This window comes from Anomaloglossus baeobatrachus, chromosome 4, assembly GCF_048569485.1.
Source record: "Anomaloglossus baeobatrachus isolate aAnoBae1 chromosome 4, aAnoBae1.hap1, whole genome shotgun sequence".
Classification (NCBI taxonomy): Eukaryota; Metazoa; Chordata; class Amphibia; order Anura; family Aromobatidae; genus Anomaloglossus; species Anomaloglossus baeobatrachus.
In genome coordinates, this window is record NC_134356.1 from 8,535,418 (window position 1) to 8,554,803 (window position 19,386).

General features: G+C 47.7%; 1 protein-coding gene across 1 annotated transcript in view; it reads right to left on the bottom strand.

Moving 5' to 3' along the window:
* LOC142301806 (uncharacterized) overlaps positions 1-19,386 on the bottom strand; it is a 93,058-nt gene that overhangs the window by 23,546 nt on the left and 50,126 nt on the right. The window contains exon 2 of the mRNA XM_075342829.1: positions 19,013-19,069. Within this exon, the coding sequence (XP_075198944.1) occupies positions 19,013-19,069 (57 nt within the window). The remainder of the gene's footprint in view (positions 1-19,012; positions 19,070-19,386) is intronic.

A 19,386-nucleotide genomic window follows, 5' to 3' on the forward strand; every position in this document is an offset into this window, starting at 1 on the left:
ATCCCCGAGAGGATACAGTTCATAGTAGTGCCCCGAGTGGCTCAGGGGCGCTACAGAAAGCCCAAGGTAATCCCCGCACATGTCTGCTGATTTGATTAAAACTAAAGTTTAAATACTCACACAAACAGTATATAGTTAAAATTACTAAATTTGTCCGCACTAAATTCAGAAATGACCAATTATCGAAAGATAAAATCAATTAATCTAATCAGCAAAGGGTGTAGCGAGAAAAAAAAAGCCATAAATACATTTTTTTGTGGAATTGCACTTTTTTTGCAATTGCTCTGCACATGGATTTTTCCCCTTTTTTACAAGTACACTAATGGGTAGAGATGAGAGAGGTTCGAGGTTCGCCAATTTCATGTTCGAGTGATTTTGGGGGGGGCTCGAGATCGAACTCTAGCTTTTTGCTAAAAGCTCGACAGCTCGAGTTACGTTCGAGAACGGTTCTATCAGCAAAAAGCCTAGCTAGTTACTAGCTGGCTTTTCACTGTAATAGTGTGAGTCACTCTGTGATTCACACTATTATCAAAATTCAGCGTATAGTGTGCGGGGGGGACGCGGTTTAGATCTGTGCTGCTGAGTGCTAAGATAATGACGATCACCATTTTTTTTTTCCCTAAGCGCGCGTGCAGTGGGGCGGGCCAGCATGTCAGCCAATCCCAGACACACACAGCTAAGTGTACTTTTTGCCAGACAAGCAAGGGCATGTGTCATCGGTGGTGGAGCTCGTCATAACTGCCCGTGAGGAGCGACCTGGGGAGGCTGGCCGTGGACGGCCCCAAGACCAGCCAGCACCAGACCAGTTGCCCTAGGAAACCTGCCAGGAACCAAAGCTCGTCCCCGAGACGGACCCAATCATCCCGGAAGAGAGCGCACCCACCGCTCTGGCCCCGGCAGTCCGCCCGGCCAAGATGGAGGAAGACGCTACCCAGAAGAAGGCCCCAAAGGTGAGGCAAGTCGCTCCTGGATCCCGGGCCTCGGCTGAGGTTCCGTGGGGAGGCAGCTGCAAGGCAGCAGAGCCGGCCATGACACAGCGGGGCTACCTTCAGAGAGTGACGGTTGTAGCCGCCATTGGGGAGCACCGGCTGGGCCAGACCCCCACTGATACCGACCATGGGCAAGTAGCCGCCCCCTATTGGGAGCGGCAGCCAAACCAACTGTGCCAGGGGGTAGCGGCCGATGAGAAGCGGAGAGCGGAGATCCTCACCCGTACAATCTGGGAGAAGGAAAGTCTCCGAAGCGCTACCTACTGGGTGCGGGGCCCCACGCACCAGGGTCAAGTCTGGCGGTTCAATTGTGACAAGGGATGGGGATTCCTCTATGACCCCGGCCTGGAGGCCGAGGTGTTCTTTTCCCATAGGGACGTGAACGCACACCTCCCGTATAGTCACCCGGACCGTAATCTGCTACCCGGTGACCTGGTGCTGTACACCCAGCATCGAGGGAAGAGGGGCTGGTTTGCCCTGGATGTCCGCAGAGGCTGTATTGTCCCACAGCAGTCCCAGTCCCCTCCCCCACCGTACAGCCCGGATGTGGAGCTGGAGGAGGAGTATGAGGAAGGTGACCTCAAGTAAGGCAGCGGATCCCGTTGCAAAAGGACAGTCCCCGTTGGGACCCTACAGCAAGTCCCCGTTGGGACCTACAGTTTTGTCTTATGGTAGCGGACCTGGCTACTGAAGTGCTCGTCCCTGTTGGGACTGATGTCGTCCCAGTTTCGCACCCCCTAATTACTGCATGAGCAATCATGAACAAGGCCGAGAACTTGCAGGCCACCCAATAACTTTTGGGTTTGTAAATAATGCCCAATTGCCCTTTCCGCAACTGCCAGTCTCCGGAGAGGCTGGTTAGAGGAGGGACCCGCAGCAGAGCAGACTGGGGTCCGGTCACCATCAGAACCGGTGACCATCCTCCGGGTCAGGGGACCCCTTGGACGTGGGGCCTCTGAGTGACTGCCGGGTGCAAAGCACTGTACCCGTTCCCGCTTGGGTAGCCCGGGCCCGTGCCTGGAATGGGGAACAGGGGTGCTGCGCACTTCTTAGGGGCAGCATCAGGGCTAGGTTGCTTGGGTGGGAAAGCAGAAGGACATGGACCCGTTCTCTTGAGGTGTTTTATTTGTTGCAACGTTGAAAGTGATGTGCCTCCCGTAAGGGATGACTTGAATATGCATACCGTTTGTTTTTCTGTTTATATCTTTTCAGAAAATAAAACCGGTGATGGATGGGCAGCCCGCGGACGGTCTGCATTAAACCAAGGGGGAATGTGACGCCCTGGACTAGCCAGGTAGTCACAGACAACACTACACACACCCCTTTCCCGGATAGGTGACAACAGTCACACAAAAATCCTTGTTGCCACCCTCCAGGGTCTGATGTCCACACTAGGTGGGGCGGAGCCAGGTGGTTGACTCCGCCCACCGAGGAGTTCACAGGCCTGGAGGCGGGAAAACAGAAAGTCAGGCGTTCAGTAGAGTGAGGGAGTGGAGTTCAGACAGTGAAGGAGTAAGGAGGGAAAGTCAAGGGCAGACCTGGGACCAGGCCTGCCACGGACTGTCTAAGTGTCTGGGTCGGAGCCCAGGCACCTCCAGCAAGGTCGGCAGACGGTGGTGGCCATCTGCAGGAGTTGGTATACGGTCAGTGGAACCGTAGGACCGGGGTCGGGCGGTGGCCCGCCGGTACCGAACCGGGGAGCCGATTGGAAGCCAAGCACCAGGCAGGGTACTCAGACCCCGACTAGGCTAGAAGCCACCCTTAGTCAAATTTACTGATTGCGGTCTGGACCTCAGGGGTTCATTCCCACCCAAGTCCCGATTGAAGGCCACAGCCCAACCGTTCCGGATAAGTGCTACCGCCAAAGGCAAGAGATCCAAGGGGCCAGCGCCTGCGGGCAAACTGGCTCCTACGACATTTACACGCCGGGGAGCAGACTACCAATGTCCAGGCACAGGGGTCACTCACAACACAACATCAGTGCAAAGGGAACGACAGCCGCCACCAACCCGTCCAGGGAGAACACCGCAGCCGGCTGTGGGCCCCGTCCGTTCTACAGTTTGGTTTACCAGAGAATCCGTTATCTTGTGTCAGTGAGTACACCAGTGCCGTCAGGCACCGCATCGCGCTGCACCGCAACACTGTGCCCTGCACCCCGGCCCTCACCTTCCCACGGGCCCCGGGGACCATCACCCCCTGCCCACGGAGGGGTTAACACCTAGCTGCATAACACCGTCCCCGGGAGGCCTAGTTAACGGCAGCGGTGGTGTCCACAATACAATCACCACAACCCGTGGGTGGTGTCACGAACTTTGCTAATTCAACCACCCAAACCCCTGCGTGCACCGCCACTACCCCTTGCAGAGCGACATGATCCCGGGTCCGTGAGAGGCTCGAGCCACCACCCGCAGTACGAGCACAGACCCGAGCGGCTCGGTAGCCGCAGCCGAGGCCGCGGGGCGGTACACTTCTGCCTCCTCAACCTCGTCTGGGTCCTCCCCCTCCGCACCAAAACTGCCTGGTCAGGCCACCAGCGTTGCAACTGCGCACAAGGAATCCTTACTATGCTGGTGTACCGCCCTGCGGCCTCGGCTGCGACCGAGTCGCTCGGGTCCGGGCTTGCGTGTGTCGGTGGCTCGAGCGTCTCTGGACCCGGGGGTCACGTCGCTCTGGAAGGGTGTTTGGCGCTACGCGCGGGGGGAGGAATGTGGGTGTTTTGTTTTGGGATGATTGTTTGTGACGCCACCCACGGGTTGCGGTGATGGTGGGCACCACCGCTGCGGTGAAGGTGCAGGGACTCCCGGGAGTGGTGTAGTTGCGCAGCTAGGTGTTGACCCCCCCCCCCCGTGGGTAGGGGTAAGTTGGTCCCGGGGCCTGGTTGTGCGAGGGCCGGGGTGCAGGGCGCAGGGCTGCGATGCGGCGTGGTGCCTGATGGCACTGGTTTACTCACGATTAAACCAGTCACTGGTAAACCAAATGAAGGTATGAACGGGGCCCGCAGCTTCCTAGTCGGGTTGGCAATGTCCGCCTTTCTCCTGCACCTGTGTTTGTAGTGTGACCACTGTGCCTGGGCACTGGTAGTCCGCTCCCCGGCGTGTATGTGTCGTAGGAGCCTATTTTGCCCGCAGATGCTGGCCCTTGGATCTCTGGCCTCTGGCGGTGGCTACTATCCGGACTGGTTGGGCTGTTGCCTTCAATCGGAACTTTGGTGGGAATGAACCCCTGAGGTCCAGACCGCGTCCAGTTAATTCGACTATGGTGGTGGCATATAGCCTAGTTCGGGGTCTAAGTACCCTGCCTGGTGCTCCAGTATCCTGATAGCTCCCTGGTTCGGTTCCGGCGGGCCACTGCCCTGTCCCGATCCCTCACTGTTCCGCAGGTCGTATTCCCGGTCTCCTGCAGGCGGCCACTGCCGTCTGCCTGACTGACTAATCCGGGGTCCTAGGCTCCAGCCCAGGCCCCAAGCAGCACTGTACTCCACTACTCTCCACTCCACTGCAATGAACTGGACTGTATTGTTTTCCTGCCTTAGGCCAGCAGACTCCTCGGGGGGCGTGTCTTTCTGCCTGACTCCGCCCACCTGGTGCGCCTGTCTGACTGAGGGAGGCAATTAGGTCTTTGTGGTTGACTGGTGCTACCTTTCTAGTGTGGGGGGGGGGGTGTATGTGGTGAGTGTAGTGGCCTGTGACCCCTGGGGTCCAGGGCGTCAAACGGCATCAGGCGGTCTTTATCTTGAAATGTCTGGGAAATAAGAGTCACACAGCGGATGAGTTGTGGTCAGCTCTGGAGACTGAGTTTGGTAATTGGTTGTCTCCACTCCGGCCGTGTGTGACAATGCTGCAAACCTGGGTGCGGCCCTTCGCCTGGGCAAGGTGACACACGTGCCTTGTATGGCTCACGTGTTGAACCTTGTTGTCCAGCAATTTTTAACACACTATCCCGGCCTAGATGGCCTGACCAGGGCACGAAAACTGTCTGCTCACTTCCGCCGTTCAACCGCCGCAGCTCAGCGACTTGCATTGCTCCAGAAGTCTTTCGGCCTGCCGGTTCATCGCCTGAAATGCGATGTGGCGACACGCTGGAATTCGACTCTCCACATGTTACAGCGACTGTGGCAGCACCGCAGAGCCCTGGTGCAATACGTCATGACGTATAGCCTGGGCCAACGAGATGCAGAGGTGGGGCAGATCACCCTGATGGAGTGGTCTCAGATCAAGGACCTATGCACCCTTCTGCACAGTTTCGACATGGCGACGAATATGTTTAGCGCTGACAATGCCATTATCAGCATGACGATTCCAGTCATTTACATGCTGGAGCACACGCTAAACACTATTCGGAGTCAGGGGGTGGGACAACATGAAGGGGAGGAACTACAGGAGGATTCATATGCGCAAGGGACAACAACATCACCAAGGTCCAGACGTTCATCACCAAGGCGCCAGGCATGGGACCATGGGGGACAGGGATCGACAAGGGCGCATAGTAGCAGGCGAAATGTTGAGGAAGGTGCAGGAGAACATGAAGAAATGGAGGACGAACTGTCCATGGACATGGAAGACTCAGCAGATGAGGGAGACCTTGGTCAAATTTCTGTTGAAAGAGGTTGGGGGGAGATGTCAGAGGAAGAAAGAACGGTTAGCACCTCTATGCCACAAACACAGCGTGGACTTGGTCCGCATGGCTGCGCCAGACACATGAGCGCCTTCTTGCTGCACTACCTCCAACATGACCCTCGCATTGTCAAAATTAGAAGTGATGATGACTACTGGCTTGCCACACTATTAGATCCCCGGTACAAGTCCAAATTTTGTGACATAATTCCAGCCATAGAAAGGGACGCACGTATGCAGGAGTATCAGCAGAAGCCATAGAAAGGGACGCACGTGTGCAGGAGTATCAGCAGAAGCCATAGAAAGGGACGCACGTGTGCAGGAGTATCAGCAGAAGCCATAGAAAGGGACGCACGTATGCAGGAGTATCAGCAGAAGCCATAGAAAGGGACGCACGTATGCAGGAGTATCAGCAGAAGCCATAGAAAGGGACGCACGTATGCAGGAGTATCAGCAGAAGCCATAGAAAGGGACGCACGTATGCAGGAGTATCAGCAGAAGCCATAGAAAGGGACGCACGTATGCAGGAGTATCAGCAGAAGCCATAGAAAGGGACGCACGTGTGCAGGAGTATCAGCAGAAGCCATAGAAAGGGACGCACGTGTGCAGGAGTATCAGCAGAAGCCATAGAAAGGGACGCACGTATGCAGGAGTATCAGCAGAAGCCATAGAAAGGGACGCACGTATGCAGGAGTATCAGCAGAAGCCATAGAAAGGGACGCACGTATGCAGGAGTATCAGCAGAAGCCATAGAAAGGGACGCACGTATGCAGGAGTATCAGCAGAAGCTATAGAAAGGGACGCACGTATGCAGGAGTATCAGCAGAAGCCATAGAAAGGGACGCACGTGTGCAGGAGTATCAGCAGAAGCCATAGAAAGGGACGCACGTATGCAGGAGTATCAGCAGAAGCCATAGAAAGGGACGCACGTATGCAGGAGTATCAGCAGAAGCCATAGAAAGGGACGCACGTGTGCAGGAGTATCAGCAGAAGCCATAGAAAGGGACACACGTATGCAGGAGTATCAGCAGAAGCCATAGAAAGGGACACACGTGTGCAGGAGTATCAGCAGAAGCCATAGAAAGGGACGCACGTATGCAGGAGTATCAGCAGAAGCCATAGAAAGGGACGCACGTATGCAGGAGTATCAGCAGAAGCCATAGAAAGGGACACGTATGCAGGAGTATCAGCAGAAGCCATAGAAAGGGACGCACGTATGCAGGAGTATCAGCAGAAGCCATAGAAAGGGACGCACGTGTGCAGGAGTATCAGCAGAAGCCATAGAAAGGGACGCACGTATGCAGGAGTATCAGCAGAAGCCATAGAAAGGGACGCACGTGTGCAGGAGTATCAGCAGAAGCCATAGAAAGGGACGCACGTATGCAGGAGTATCAGCAGAAGCCATAGAGAGGGACGCACGTATGCAGGAGTATCAGCAGAAGCTATAGAAAGGGACGCACGTATGCAGGAGTATCAGCAGAAGCCATAGAGAGGGACGCACGTATGCAGGAGTATCAGCAGAAGCCATAGAAAGGGACGCACGTGTGCAGGAGTATCAGCAGAAGCCATAGAAAGGGACGCACGTATGCGGGAGTATCAGCAGAAGCCATAGAAAGGGACGCACGTGTGCAGGAGTATCAGCAGAAGCCATAGAAAGGGACGCACGTATGCAGGAGTATCAACAGAAGCCATAGAAAGGGACGCACGTATGCAGGAGTATCAGCAGAAGCCATAGAAAGGGACGCACGTATGCAGGAGTATCAGCAGAAGCCATAGAAAGGGACGCACGTGTGCAGGAGTATCAGCAGAAGCCATAGAAAGGGACGCACGTATGCAGGAGTATCAGCAGAAGCCATAGAAAGTGACGCACGTATGCAGGAGTATCAGCAGAAGCCATAGAAAGGGACGCACGTATGCAGGAGTATCAGCAGAAGCCATAGAAAGGGACGCACGTGTGCAGGAGTATCAGCAGAAGCCATAGAAAGGGACGCACGTATGCAGGAGTATCAACAGAAGCCATAGAAAGGGACGCACGTATGCAGGAGTATCAGCAGAAGCCATAGAAAGGGACACGTATGCAGGAGTATCAGCAGAAGCTGTTACTCCATCTTAGCTCGGCTTTTCCACCAAACGCCAGTTCAATGGTTCAGTAAAGACTTTGCTACCTACCCCGGGGCCATCCTCGAGACCGTTAAGGCAGGCCTATTTTGGAATGTGCTTGATGCAAATCTACCTGTCCAGTTTGCAACTGGGTCACAAGTGATGCCACTGGTGTGTGGGGCACAATTTTTGGAAAAAAGGAAGAGTCTGGTTGCAGTCCCCTTGCGGTGTTTTACATGATTTTAGAAGGGCGTGCCATGCCTATATCTGTGTCTCCTCCTCTTTTTTCTTGTCCAGCTCTTTTGTTTTCGCACGAGTATATGTCCTTGTCACTTTCCCATGTGTTTGTGTTGTGAGTTGTTTGTCACCTTTTGGACACCTTTGAAGGTGTTTTCCAGGTGTTTTGTGTGTTTGTGATTGCCTGCCATTGTTTTCAATAGGGTTCGAGAGGTTCGTTGAACGGTTCGCCGAATCGAACTCGAACGCGGCCTCCGTTCAACGAACCGAACTCGAGCCTCTAGAGGTTCGCTCATCTCTACTATTGGGGCAGAATGAATAGTTCATTGGAAAGTACAACTAGTCCTGCAAAAAAAGCAAGCCCTCACATGGCTAAATCGATGAAGAATAGATAAAAGTCAGGGCTCTTGGAAGAAGGGGAGGAAAAAATGAAAATGGAAAAAATCGTCCAGGGGTGAAGGGGTTAAAGTTCAATTGATAAATGCTTAAAACACACCTGATGATGCTCGCTCTATTTTTTGAGCCTGGCCTTGTGAGGAGTCCGGAGACTTTCTCCTTTTAGTAGCTTTTCTTGTGTCCTCCTCCGAGTCAGAGTCATCCTCATTTCTCAGCATCCTCCGCTCTGTGAAAAACGGAAATATAGCGAAAAATCTACAATGAAAAGTATAAAAAAATACGGAACAAGAGACAAAGGAAGAGCAAGGACAGATCACAGCACATAGGGGCAGTATTATAGTAGTTATATTCTTGTATATAGGGGGCAGTATTATAGTAGTTATATTCTTGTAAATAGGAGCAGTATTATAGTAGTTATATTCTTGTACATAGGGGCAGTATTATAGTAGTTATATTCTTGTACATAGGAGCAGTATTATAATAGTTATATTCTTGTACATAGGGGCAGTATTATAGTAGTTATATTCTTGTACATAGGGGGCAGTATTATAGTAGTTATATTCTTGTACATAGGGGGCAGTATTATAGTAGTTATATTCTTGTACATAGGGGGCAGTATTATAGTAGTTATATTCTTGTACATAGGGGGCAGTATTATAGTAGTTATATTCTTGTACATAGGAGCAGTATTATAGTAGTTATATTCTTGTACATAGGGGCAGTATTATAGTAGTTATTCTTGTATATAGGAGCAGTATTATAGTAGTTATATTCTTGTATATAAGAGCAGTATTATAGTAGTTATATTCTTGTACATAGGGGCAGTATTATAGTAGTTATATTCTTGTACATAGGGGGCAGTATTATAGTAGTTATATTCTTGTACATAGGAGCAGTATTATAGTAGTTATATTCTTGTACATAGGGGCAGTATTATAGTAGTTATTCTTGTATATAGGAGCAGTATTATAGTAGTTATATTCTTGTATATAAGAGCAGTATTATAGTAGTTATATTCTTGTACATAGGGGCAGTATTATAGTAGTTATATTCTTGTACATAGGGGGCAGTATTCTAGTAGTTATATTCTTGTACATAGGAGCAGTATTATACTGGTTATATTCTTGTACATAGGGGCAGTATTATAGTAGTTATATTCTTGTACATAGGAGCAGTATTATAGTAGTTATATTCTTGTACATAGGGGCAGTATTATAGTAGTTATTCTTGTATATAGGAGCAGTATTATAGTAGTTATATTCTTGTATATAAGAGCAGTATTATAGTAGTTATATTCTTGTACATAGGGGCAGTATTATAGTAGTTATATTCTTGTACATAGGGGGCAGTATTATAGTAGTTATATTCTTGTATATAGGAGCAGTATTATACTGGTTATATTCTTGTACATAGGGGCAGTATTATAGTAGTTATATTCTTGTATATAGGAGCAGTATTATAGTAGTTATATTCTTGTACATAGGGGCAGTATTATAGTAGTTATATTCTTGTACATAGGGGGCAGTATTATAGTAGTTATATTCTTGTACATAGGGGCAGTATTATAGTAGTTATATTCTTGTATATAGGAGCAGTATTATAGTAGTTATATTCTTGTACATAGGGGCAGTATTATAGTAGTTATATTCTTGTATATGGGGGGCAGTATTATAGTAGTTATATTCTTGTACATAGGGGGCAGTATTATAGTAGTTATATTCTTGTATATAGGAGCAGTATTATAGTAGTTATATTCTTGTACATAGGGGCAGTATTATAGTAGTAATATTCTTGTACATAGGGGCAGTATTATAGTAGTTATATTCTTGTACATAGGGGCAGTATTATAGTAGTTATATTCTTGTATATGGGGGGCAGTATTATAGTAGTTATATTCTTGTATATGGGGGGCAGTATTATAGTAGTTATATTCTTGTATATGGGGGGCAGTATTATAGTAGTTATATTCTTGTATATGGGGGGCAGTATTATAGTAGTTATATTCTTGTAAATAGGGGCAGTATTATAGTAGTAATATTCTTGTACATAGGGGCAGTATTATAGTAGTTATATTCTTGTATATAGGGGCAGTATTATAGTAGTAATATTCTTGTACATAGGGGCAGTATTATAGTAGTTATATTCTTGTATATAGGGGCAGTATTATAGTAGTAATATTCTTGTACATAGGGGCAGTATTATAGTAGTTATATTCTTGTATATAGGGGCAGTATTATAGTAGTAATATTCTTGTACATAGGGGCAGTATTATAGTAGTTATATTCTTGTATATGGGGGCAGTATTATAGTAGTAATATTCTTGTACATAGGGGCAGTATTATAGTAGTTATATTCTTGTATATAGGGGCAGTATTATAGTAGTTATATTCTTGTATATAGGGGCAGTATTATAGTAGTAATATTCTTGTACATAGGGGCAGTATTATAGTAGTTATATTCTTGTATATAGGAGCAGTATTATAGTAGTTATATTCTTGTACATAGGGGCAGTATTATAGTAGTTATATTCTTGTATATGGGGGGCAGTATTATAGTAGTTATATTCTTGTATATGGGGGGCAGTATTATAGTAGTTATATTCTTGTACATAGGGGGCAGTATTATAGTAGTTATATTCTTGTATATGGGGGGCAGTATTATAGTAGTTATATTCTTGTACATAGGGGGCAGTATTATAGTAGTTATATTCTTGTATATATGGGCAGTATTATAGTAGTTATATTCTTGTATATAGGAGCAGTATTATAGTAGTTATATTCTTGTACATAGGGGCAGTATTATAGTAGTAATATTCTTGTACATAGGGGCAGTATTATAGTAGTTATATTCTTGTACATAGGGGCAGTATTATAGTAGTTATATTCTTGTATATGGGGGGCAGTATTATAGTAGTTATATTCTTGTATATGGGGGGCAGTATTATAGTAGTTATATTCTTGTATATGGGGGCAGTATTATAGTAGTTATATTCTTGTATATGGGGGGCAGTATTATAGTAGTTATATTCTTGTATATGGGGGGCAGTATTATAGTAGTTATATTCTTGTACATAGGGGGCAGTATTATAGTAGTTATATTCTTGTATATGGGGGGCAGTATTATAGTAGTTATATTCTTGTACATAGGGGGCAGTATTATAGTAGTTATATTCTTGTATATAGGGGCAGTATTATAGTAGTTATATTCTTGTATATAGGAGCAGTATTATAGTAGTTATATTCTTGTACATAGGGGCAGTATTATAGTAGTAATATTCTTGTACATAGGGGCAGTATTATAGTAGTTATATTCTTGTACATAGGGGCAGTATTATAGTAGTTATATTCTTGTATATGGGGGGGCAGTATTATAGTAGTTATATTCTTGTATATGGGGGGCAGTATTATAGTAGTTATATTCTTGTACATAGGGGGCAGTATTATAGTAGTTATATTCTTGTATATGGGGGGCAGTATTATAGTAGTTATATTCTTGTACATAGGGGCAGTATTATAGTAGTTATATTCTTGTATATAGGAGCAGTATTATAGTAGTTATATTCTTGTACATAGGGGCAGTATTATAGTAGTAATATTCTTGTACATAGGGGCAGTATTATAGTAGTAATATTCTTGTACATAGGGGCAGTATTATAGTAGTTATATTCTTGTACATAGGGGCAGTATTATAGTAGTTATATTCTTGTATATGGGGGGCAGTATTATAGTAGTTATATTCTTGTATATGGGGGGCAGTATTATAGTAGTTATATTCTTGTATATGGGGGGCAGTATTATAGTAGTTATATTCTTGTATATGGGGGGCAGTATTATAGTAGTTATATTCTTGTAAATAGGGGCAGTATTATAGTAGTAATATTCTTGTACATAGGGGCAGTATTATAGTAGTTATATTCTTGTATATAGGGGCAGTATTATAGTAGTAATATTCTTGTACATAGGGGCAGTATTATAGTAGTTATATTCTTGTATATAGGGGCAGTATTATAGTAGTAATATTCTTGTACATAGGGGCAGTATTATAGTAGTTATATTCTTGTATATAGGGGCAGTATTATAGTAGTAATATTCTTGTACATAGGGGCAGTATTATAGTAGTTATATTCTTGTATATGGGGGCAGTATTATAGTAGTAATATTCTTGTACATAGGGGCAGTATTATAGTAGTTATATTCTTGTATATAGGGGCAGTATTATAGTAGTAATATTCTTGTACATAGGGGCAGTATTATAGTAGTTATATTCTTGTATATAGGAGCAGTATTATAGTAGTTATATTCTTGTACATAAGGGCAGTATTATAGTAGTTATATTCTTGTATATGGGGGGCAGTATTATAGTAGTTATATTCTTGTATATGGGGGGCAGTATTATAGTAGTTATATTCTTGTACATAGGGGGCAGTATTATAGTAGTTATATTCTTGTATATGGGGGGCAGTATTATAGTAGTTATATTCTTGTACATAGGGGGCAGTATTATAGTAGTTATATTCTTGTATATAGGGGCAGTATTATAGTAGTTATATTCTTGTATATAGGGGCAGTATTATAGTAGTTATATTCTTGTATATAGGGGCGGTATTATAGTATTTATATTCTTCTATATAGGGGGCAGTATTATAGTAGTTATATTCTTGTACATAGGGGCAGTATTATAGTAGTTATATACTTTTACATAGGGGCAGTATTATAGTAGTTATATTCTTGTACATAGGGGGCAGTATTATAGTAATTATATTCTTGTACATAGGGGCAGTATTATAGTAGTTATATTCTTGTATATAGGGGCAGTATTATAGTAGCTATATTCTTGTACATAGGGGCAGTATTATAGTAGCTATATTCTTGTACATAGGGGCAGTATTATAGTAGTTATATTCTTATACCTATGGGGCAGTATTATAGTAGTTATATTCTTGTACATAGGGGGCAGTATTATAGTAATTATATTCTTGTACATAGGGGCAGTATTATAGTAGTTATATTCTTGTATATAGGGGCAGTATTATAGTAGCTATATTCTTGTACATAGGAGGCAGTATTATAGTATATTCTTATACCTATGGGGCAGTATTATAGTAGTTATATTCTTGTACATAGAGGGCAGTATTATAGTAGTTATATTCTTGTACATAGGGGCAGTATTATAGTAGTTATATTCTTGTACATAGGGGCAGTATTATAGTAGTTATATTCTTGTACATAGGGGCAGTATTATAGTAGTTATATTCTTGTACATAGGGGGCAGTATTATAGTAGTTATATTCTTGTACATGGGGGCAGTATTATAGTAGTTATATTCTTGTACATGGGGGCAGTATTATAGTAGTTATATTCTTGTACATAGGGGCAGTATTATAGTAGTTATATTCTTGTACATAGGGGGCAGTATTATAGTAGTTATATTCTTGTACATAGGGGCAGTATTATAGTAGTTATATTCTTGTACATGGGGGGGCAGTATTATAGTAGTTATATTCTTGTACATAGGGGGCAGTATTATAGTAGTTATATTCTTGTATATAAGGAGCAGTATTATAGTAGTTATATTCTTGTATATAAGGAGCAGTATTATAGTAGTTATATTTTTGTATATAGGGGGGCAGTATTATAGTAGTTATATTCTTGTACATAGGGGCAGTATTATAGTAGTTATATTTTTGTATATAAGGAGCAGTATTATAGCAGTTATATTCTTGTACATAGGGGCAGTATTATAGTAGTTATATTTTTGTATATAGGGGGGCATTATTATAGTAGTTATATTCTTGTATATAGGGGCAGTATTATAGTGGTTATATTCTTGTACATAGGGGGCAGTATTATAGTAGTTATATTCTTGTACATAGGAGCAGTATTATAGTAGTTATATTCTTGTACATAGGGGCAGTATTATAGTAGTTATATTCTTGTACATAGGGGCAGTATTATAGTAGTTATATTCTTGTACATAGGGGGCAGTATTATAGTAGTTATATTCTTGTACATAGGGGGCAGTATTATAGTAGTTATATTCTTGTACATAGGGGGCAGTATTATAGTAGTTATATTCTTGTACATAGGAGCAGTATTATAGTGGTTATATTCTTGTACATAGGGGGCAGTATTATAGTAGTTATATTCTTGTACATAGGAGCAGTATTATAGTAGTTATATTCTTGTACATAGGGGCAGTATTATAGTAGTTATATTCTTGTATATAGGGGCAGTATTATAGTAGTTATATTCTTGTACATAGGGGCAGTATTATAGTAGTTATATTCTTGTACACAAGGGGTAATATGTATTGCAGAAAACCAGCAAATACAATATTAATGACTATTACAACACACTTTCATGAATGATGGACACAATTTTGAAGTTCACAGATTAATTAATAATGGTAATGTAAAGTCTACACCTGTGGAAGGAAAAAGCTGAAAACCCTTTGTAGAACTAAATTATGTCATCAACCAATAGCATCCCTCCGTAATGTCACATTCTTCTGACTCTTCCAAATTTCTATCGCTTTTATCCTTATTGGCCATTATCTGATTTGCCGCAGTGACTGGATGGAAGGGCTCGCTGTGTACAGACACTCGGGGTCAGTGATGGGATGGAAGGGCTCGCTGTGTACAGACACTCGGGTCAGTGATGGGATGGAAGGGCTCGCTGTGTAGAGACACTCGGGGTCAGTGACTGGATGGAAGGGCTCGCTGTGTACAGACACTCGGGGTCAGTGATGGGATGGAAGGGCTCGCTGTGTACAGACACTCGGGTCAGTGATGGGATGGAAGGGCTCGCTGTGTAGAGACACTCGGGGTCAGTGATGGCATGGAAGGGCTCGCTGTGTACAGACACTCGGGGTCAGTGACTGGATGGAAGGGCTCGCTGTGTAGAGACACTCTGGGTCAGTGACTGGATGGAAGGGCTCGCTGTGTACAGACACTCAGGGTCAGTGACGGGATGGAAGGGCTCGCTGTGTACAGACACTCGGGGTCAGTGATGGGATGGAAGGTCTCGCTGTGTAGAGACACTCGGGGTCAGTGACTGGATGGAAGGGCTCGCTGTATACAGACACTCAGGGTCAGTGACTGGATGGAAGGGCTCGCTGTATACAGACACTCAGGGTCAGTGACTGGATGGAAGGCCTCGCTGTATACAGACACTCAGGGTCAGTGATGGGATGGAAGGCCTCGCTGTGTACAGACACTCGGGGTCAGTGACTGGATGGAAGGCCTCGCTGTGTACAGACACTCGGGGTCAGTGACTGGATGGAAGGCCTCGCTGTATACAGACACTCAGGGTCAGTGACTGGATGGAAGGCCTCGCTGTATACAGACACTCAGGGTCAGTGATGGGATGGAAGGCCTCGCTGTGTACAGACACTCAGGGTCAGTGATGGGATGGAAGGCCTCGCTGTGTAGAGACACTCGGGGTCAGTGACGGGATGGAAGGCCTCGATGTGTACAGACACTCGGGTCAGTGACTGGATGGAAGGGCTCGCTGTGTACAGACACTCGGGGTCAGTGATGGGATGGAAGGGCTCGCTGTGTACAGACACTCTGGGTCAGTGACGGGATGGAAGGGCTCGCTGTGTACAGACACTCAGGGTCAGTGATGGGATGGAAGGGCTTGCTGTGTACAGACACTCGGGGTCAGTGACAGGATGGAAGGCCTCGCTGTGTACAGACACTCGCGGTCAGTGATGGGATGGAAGGGCTCGCTGTGTACAGACACTCTGGGTCAGTGATGGGATGGAAGGGCTCGCTGTGTACAGACACTCGGGGTCAGTGATGGGATGGAAGGCCTCGCTGTGTACAGACACTCGGGGTCAGTGATGGGATGGAAGGCCTCGCTGTGTACAGACACTCGGGGTCAGTGACTGGATGGAAGGGCTCGCTGTGTACAGACACTCTGGGTCAGTGACAGGATGGAAGGGCTCGCTGTGTACAGATACTCGGGGTCAGTGACAGGATGGAAGGGCTCGCTGTGTACAGACACTCGCGGTCAGTGATGGGATGGAAGGCCTCGCTGTGTAGAGGCACTCTGGGTCAGTGATGGGATGGAAGGGCTCGCTGTGTACAGACACTGGGTCAGTGACTGGATGGAAGGGCTCGCTGTATACAGACACTCAGGGTCAGTGACGGGATGGAAGGGCTCGCTGTGTACAGACACTCGGTCAGTGACTGGATGGAAGGCCTCGCTGTGTACAGACACTTAGGGTCAGTGACGGGATGGAAGGGCTCGCTGTGTACAGACACTCGGGGTCAGTGACGGGATGGAAGGGCTCGCTGTGTACAGACACTCGGGTCAGTGACTGGATGGAAGGGCTCGCTGTGTACAGACACTCGGGGTCAGTGATGGGATGGAAGGCCTCGCTGTGTACAGACACTCGGGGTCAGTGACTGGATGGAAGGGCTCGCTGTGTACAGACACTCAGGGTCAGTGATGGGATGGAAGGGCTCGCTGTGTACAGACACTCGGGGTCAGTGACGGGATGGAAGGCCTCGCTGTGTACAGACACTCGGGGTCAGTGACGGGATGGAAGGGCTCGCTGTGTACAGACACTCAGGGTCAGTGACGGGATGGAAGGCCTCGCTGTGTACAGACACTGGGTCAGTGATGGGATGGAAGGGCTCGCTGTGTACAGACACTGGGTCAGTGACTGGATGGAAGGCCTCGCTGTGTACAGACACTCGGGGTCAGTGATGGGATGGAAGGCCTCGCTGTGTACAGACACTCTGGGTCAGTGACAGGATGGAAGGCCTCGCTGTGTACAGACACTCGGGGTCAGTGATGGGATGGAAGGCCTCGCTGTGTACAGACACTCTGGGTCAGTGACAGGATGGAAGGCCTCGCTGTGTACAGACACTCGGGGTCAGTGACTGGATGGAAGGGCTCGCTGTGTACAGACACTCGGGGTCAGTGATGGGATGGAAGGCCTCGCTGTGTACAGACACTCGGGGTCAGTGATGGGATGGAAGGCCTCACTGTGTACAGACACTCGGGGTCAGTGATGGGATGGAAGGGCTCGCTGTGTACAGACACTCGGGGTCAGTGACTGGATGGAAGGGCTCGCTGTGTACAGACACTCGGGGTCAGTGACAGGATGGAAGGGCTCGCTGTGTACAGATACTCGGGGTCAGTGACAGGATGGAAGGGCTCGCTGTGTACAGACACTCGGGGTCAGTGATGGGATGGAAGGCCTCGCTGTGTAGAGACACTCGGGGTCAGTGACTGGATGGAAGGGCTCGCTGTATACAGACACTCGGGGTCAGTGATGGGATGGAAGGGCTCGCTGTGTAGAGACACTCGGGGTCAGTGACGGGATGGAAGGCCTCGCTGTGTACAGACACTCGGGGTCAGTGATGGGATGGAAGGGCTCGCTGTGTACAGACACTCTGGGTCAGTGACGGGATGGAAGGGCTCGCTGTGTACAGACACTCGGGGTCAGTGATGGGATGGAAGGGCTTGCTGTGTACAGACACTCAGGGTCAGTGACTGGATGGAAGGCCTCGCTGTGTACAGACACTCGCGGTCAGTGATGGGATGGAAGGGCTCGCTGTGTACAGACACTCGGGGTCAGTGATGGGATGGAAGGGCTCGCTGTGTACAGACACTCGGGGTCAGTGATGGGATGGAAGGCCTCGCTGTGTACAGACACTCGGGGTCAGTGATGGGATGGAAGGCCTCGCTGTGTACAGACACTCGGGGTCAGTGACTGGATGGAAGGGCTCGCTGTGTACAGACACTCTGGGTCAGTGACAGGATGGAAGGGCTCGCTGTGTACAGATACTCGGGGTCAGTGACAGGATGGAAGGCCTCGCTGTGTACAGACACTCGGGGTCAGTGATGGGATGGAAGGCCTCGCTGTGTAGAGGCACTCTGGGTCAGTGATGGGATGGAAGGGCTCGCTGTGTACAGACACTCGCGGTCAGTGATGGGATGGAAGGCCTCGCTGTGTAGAGGCACTCTGGGTCAGTGATGGGATGGAAGGGCTCGCTGTGTACAGACACTCGGGGTCAGTGACTGGATGGAAGGGCTCGCTGTATACAGACACTCAGGGTCAGTGACTGGATGGAAGGCCTCGCTGTGTACAGACACTCTGGGTCAGTGATGGGATGGAAGGTCTCGCTGTGTAGAGACACTCGGGGTCAGTGACTGGATGGAAGGGCTCGCTGTATACAGACACTCAGGGTCAGTGACGGGATGGAAGGGCTCGCTGTGTACAGACACTCGGGGTCAGTGACTGGATGGAAGGCCTCGCTGTGTACAGACACTCAGGGTCAGTGACGGGATGGAAGGGCTCGCTGTGTACAGACACTCGGGGTCAGTGACGGGATGGAAGGGCTCGCTGTGTACAGACACTCAGGGTCAGTGATGGGATGGAAGGGCTCGCTGTGTACAGACACTCGGGGTCAGTGACGGGATGGAAGGCCTCGCTGTGTACAGACACTCGGGGTCAGTGACGGGATGGAAGGGCTCGCTGTGTACAGACACTCAGGGTCAGTGACGGGATGGAAGGCCTCGCTGTGTACAGACACTGGGTCAGTGATGGGATGGAAGGGCTCGCTGTGTACAGACACTGGGTCAGTGACTGGATGGAAGGCCTTGCTGTGTACAGACACTCGGGGTCAGTGATGGGATGGAAGGCCTCGCTGTGTACAGACACTCTGGGTCAGTGACAGGATGGAAGGCCTCGCTGTGTACAGACACTCGGGGTCAGTGACTGGATGGAAGGGCTCGCTGTGTACAGACACTCGGGGTCAGTGATGGGATGGAAGGCCTCGCTGTGTACAGACACTCGGGGTCAGTGATGGGATGGAAGGGCTCGCTGTGTACAGACACTCGGGGTCAGTGACTGGATGGAAGGGCTCGCTGTGTACAGACACTCGGGGTCAGTGACAGGATGGAAGGGCTCGCTGTGTACAGATACTCGGGGTCAGTGACAGGATGGAAGGGCTCGCTGTGTACAGACACTCGGGGTCAGTGATGGGATGGAAGGCCTCGCTGTGTAGAGACACTCGGGGTCAGTGACTGGATGGA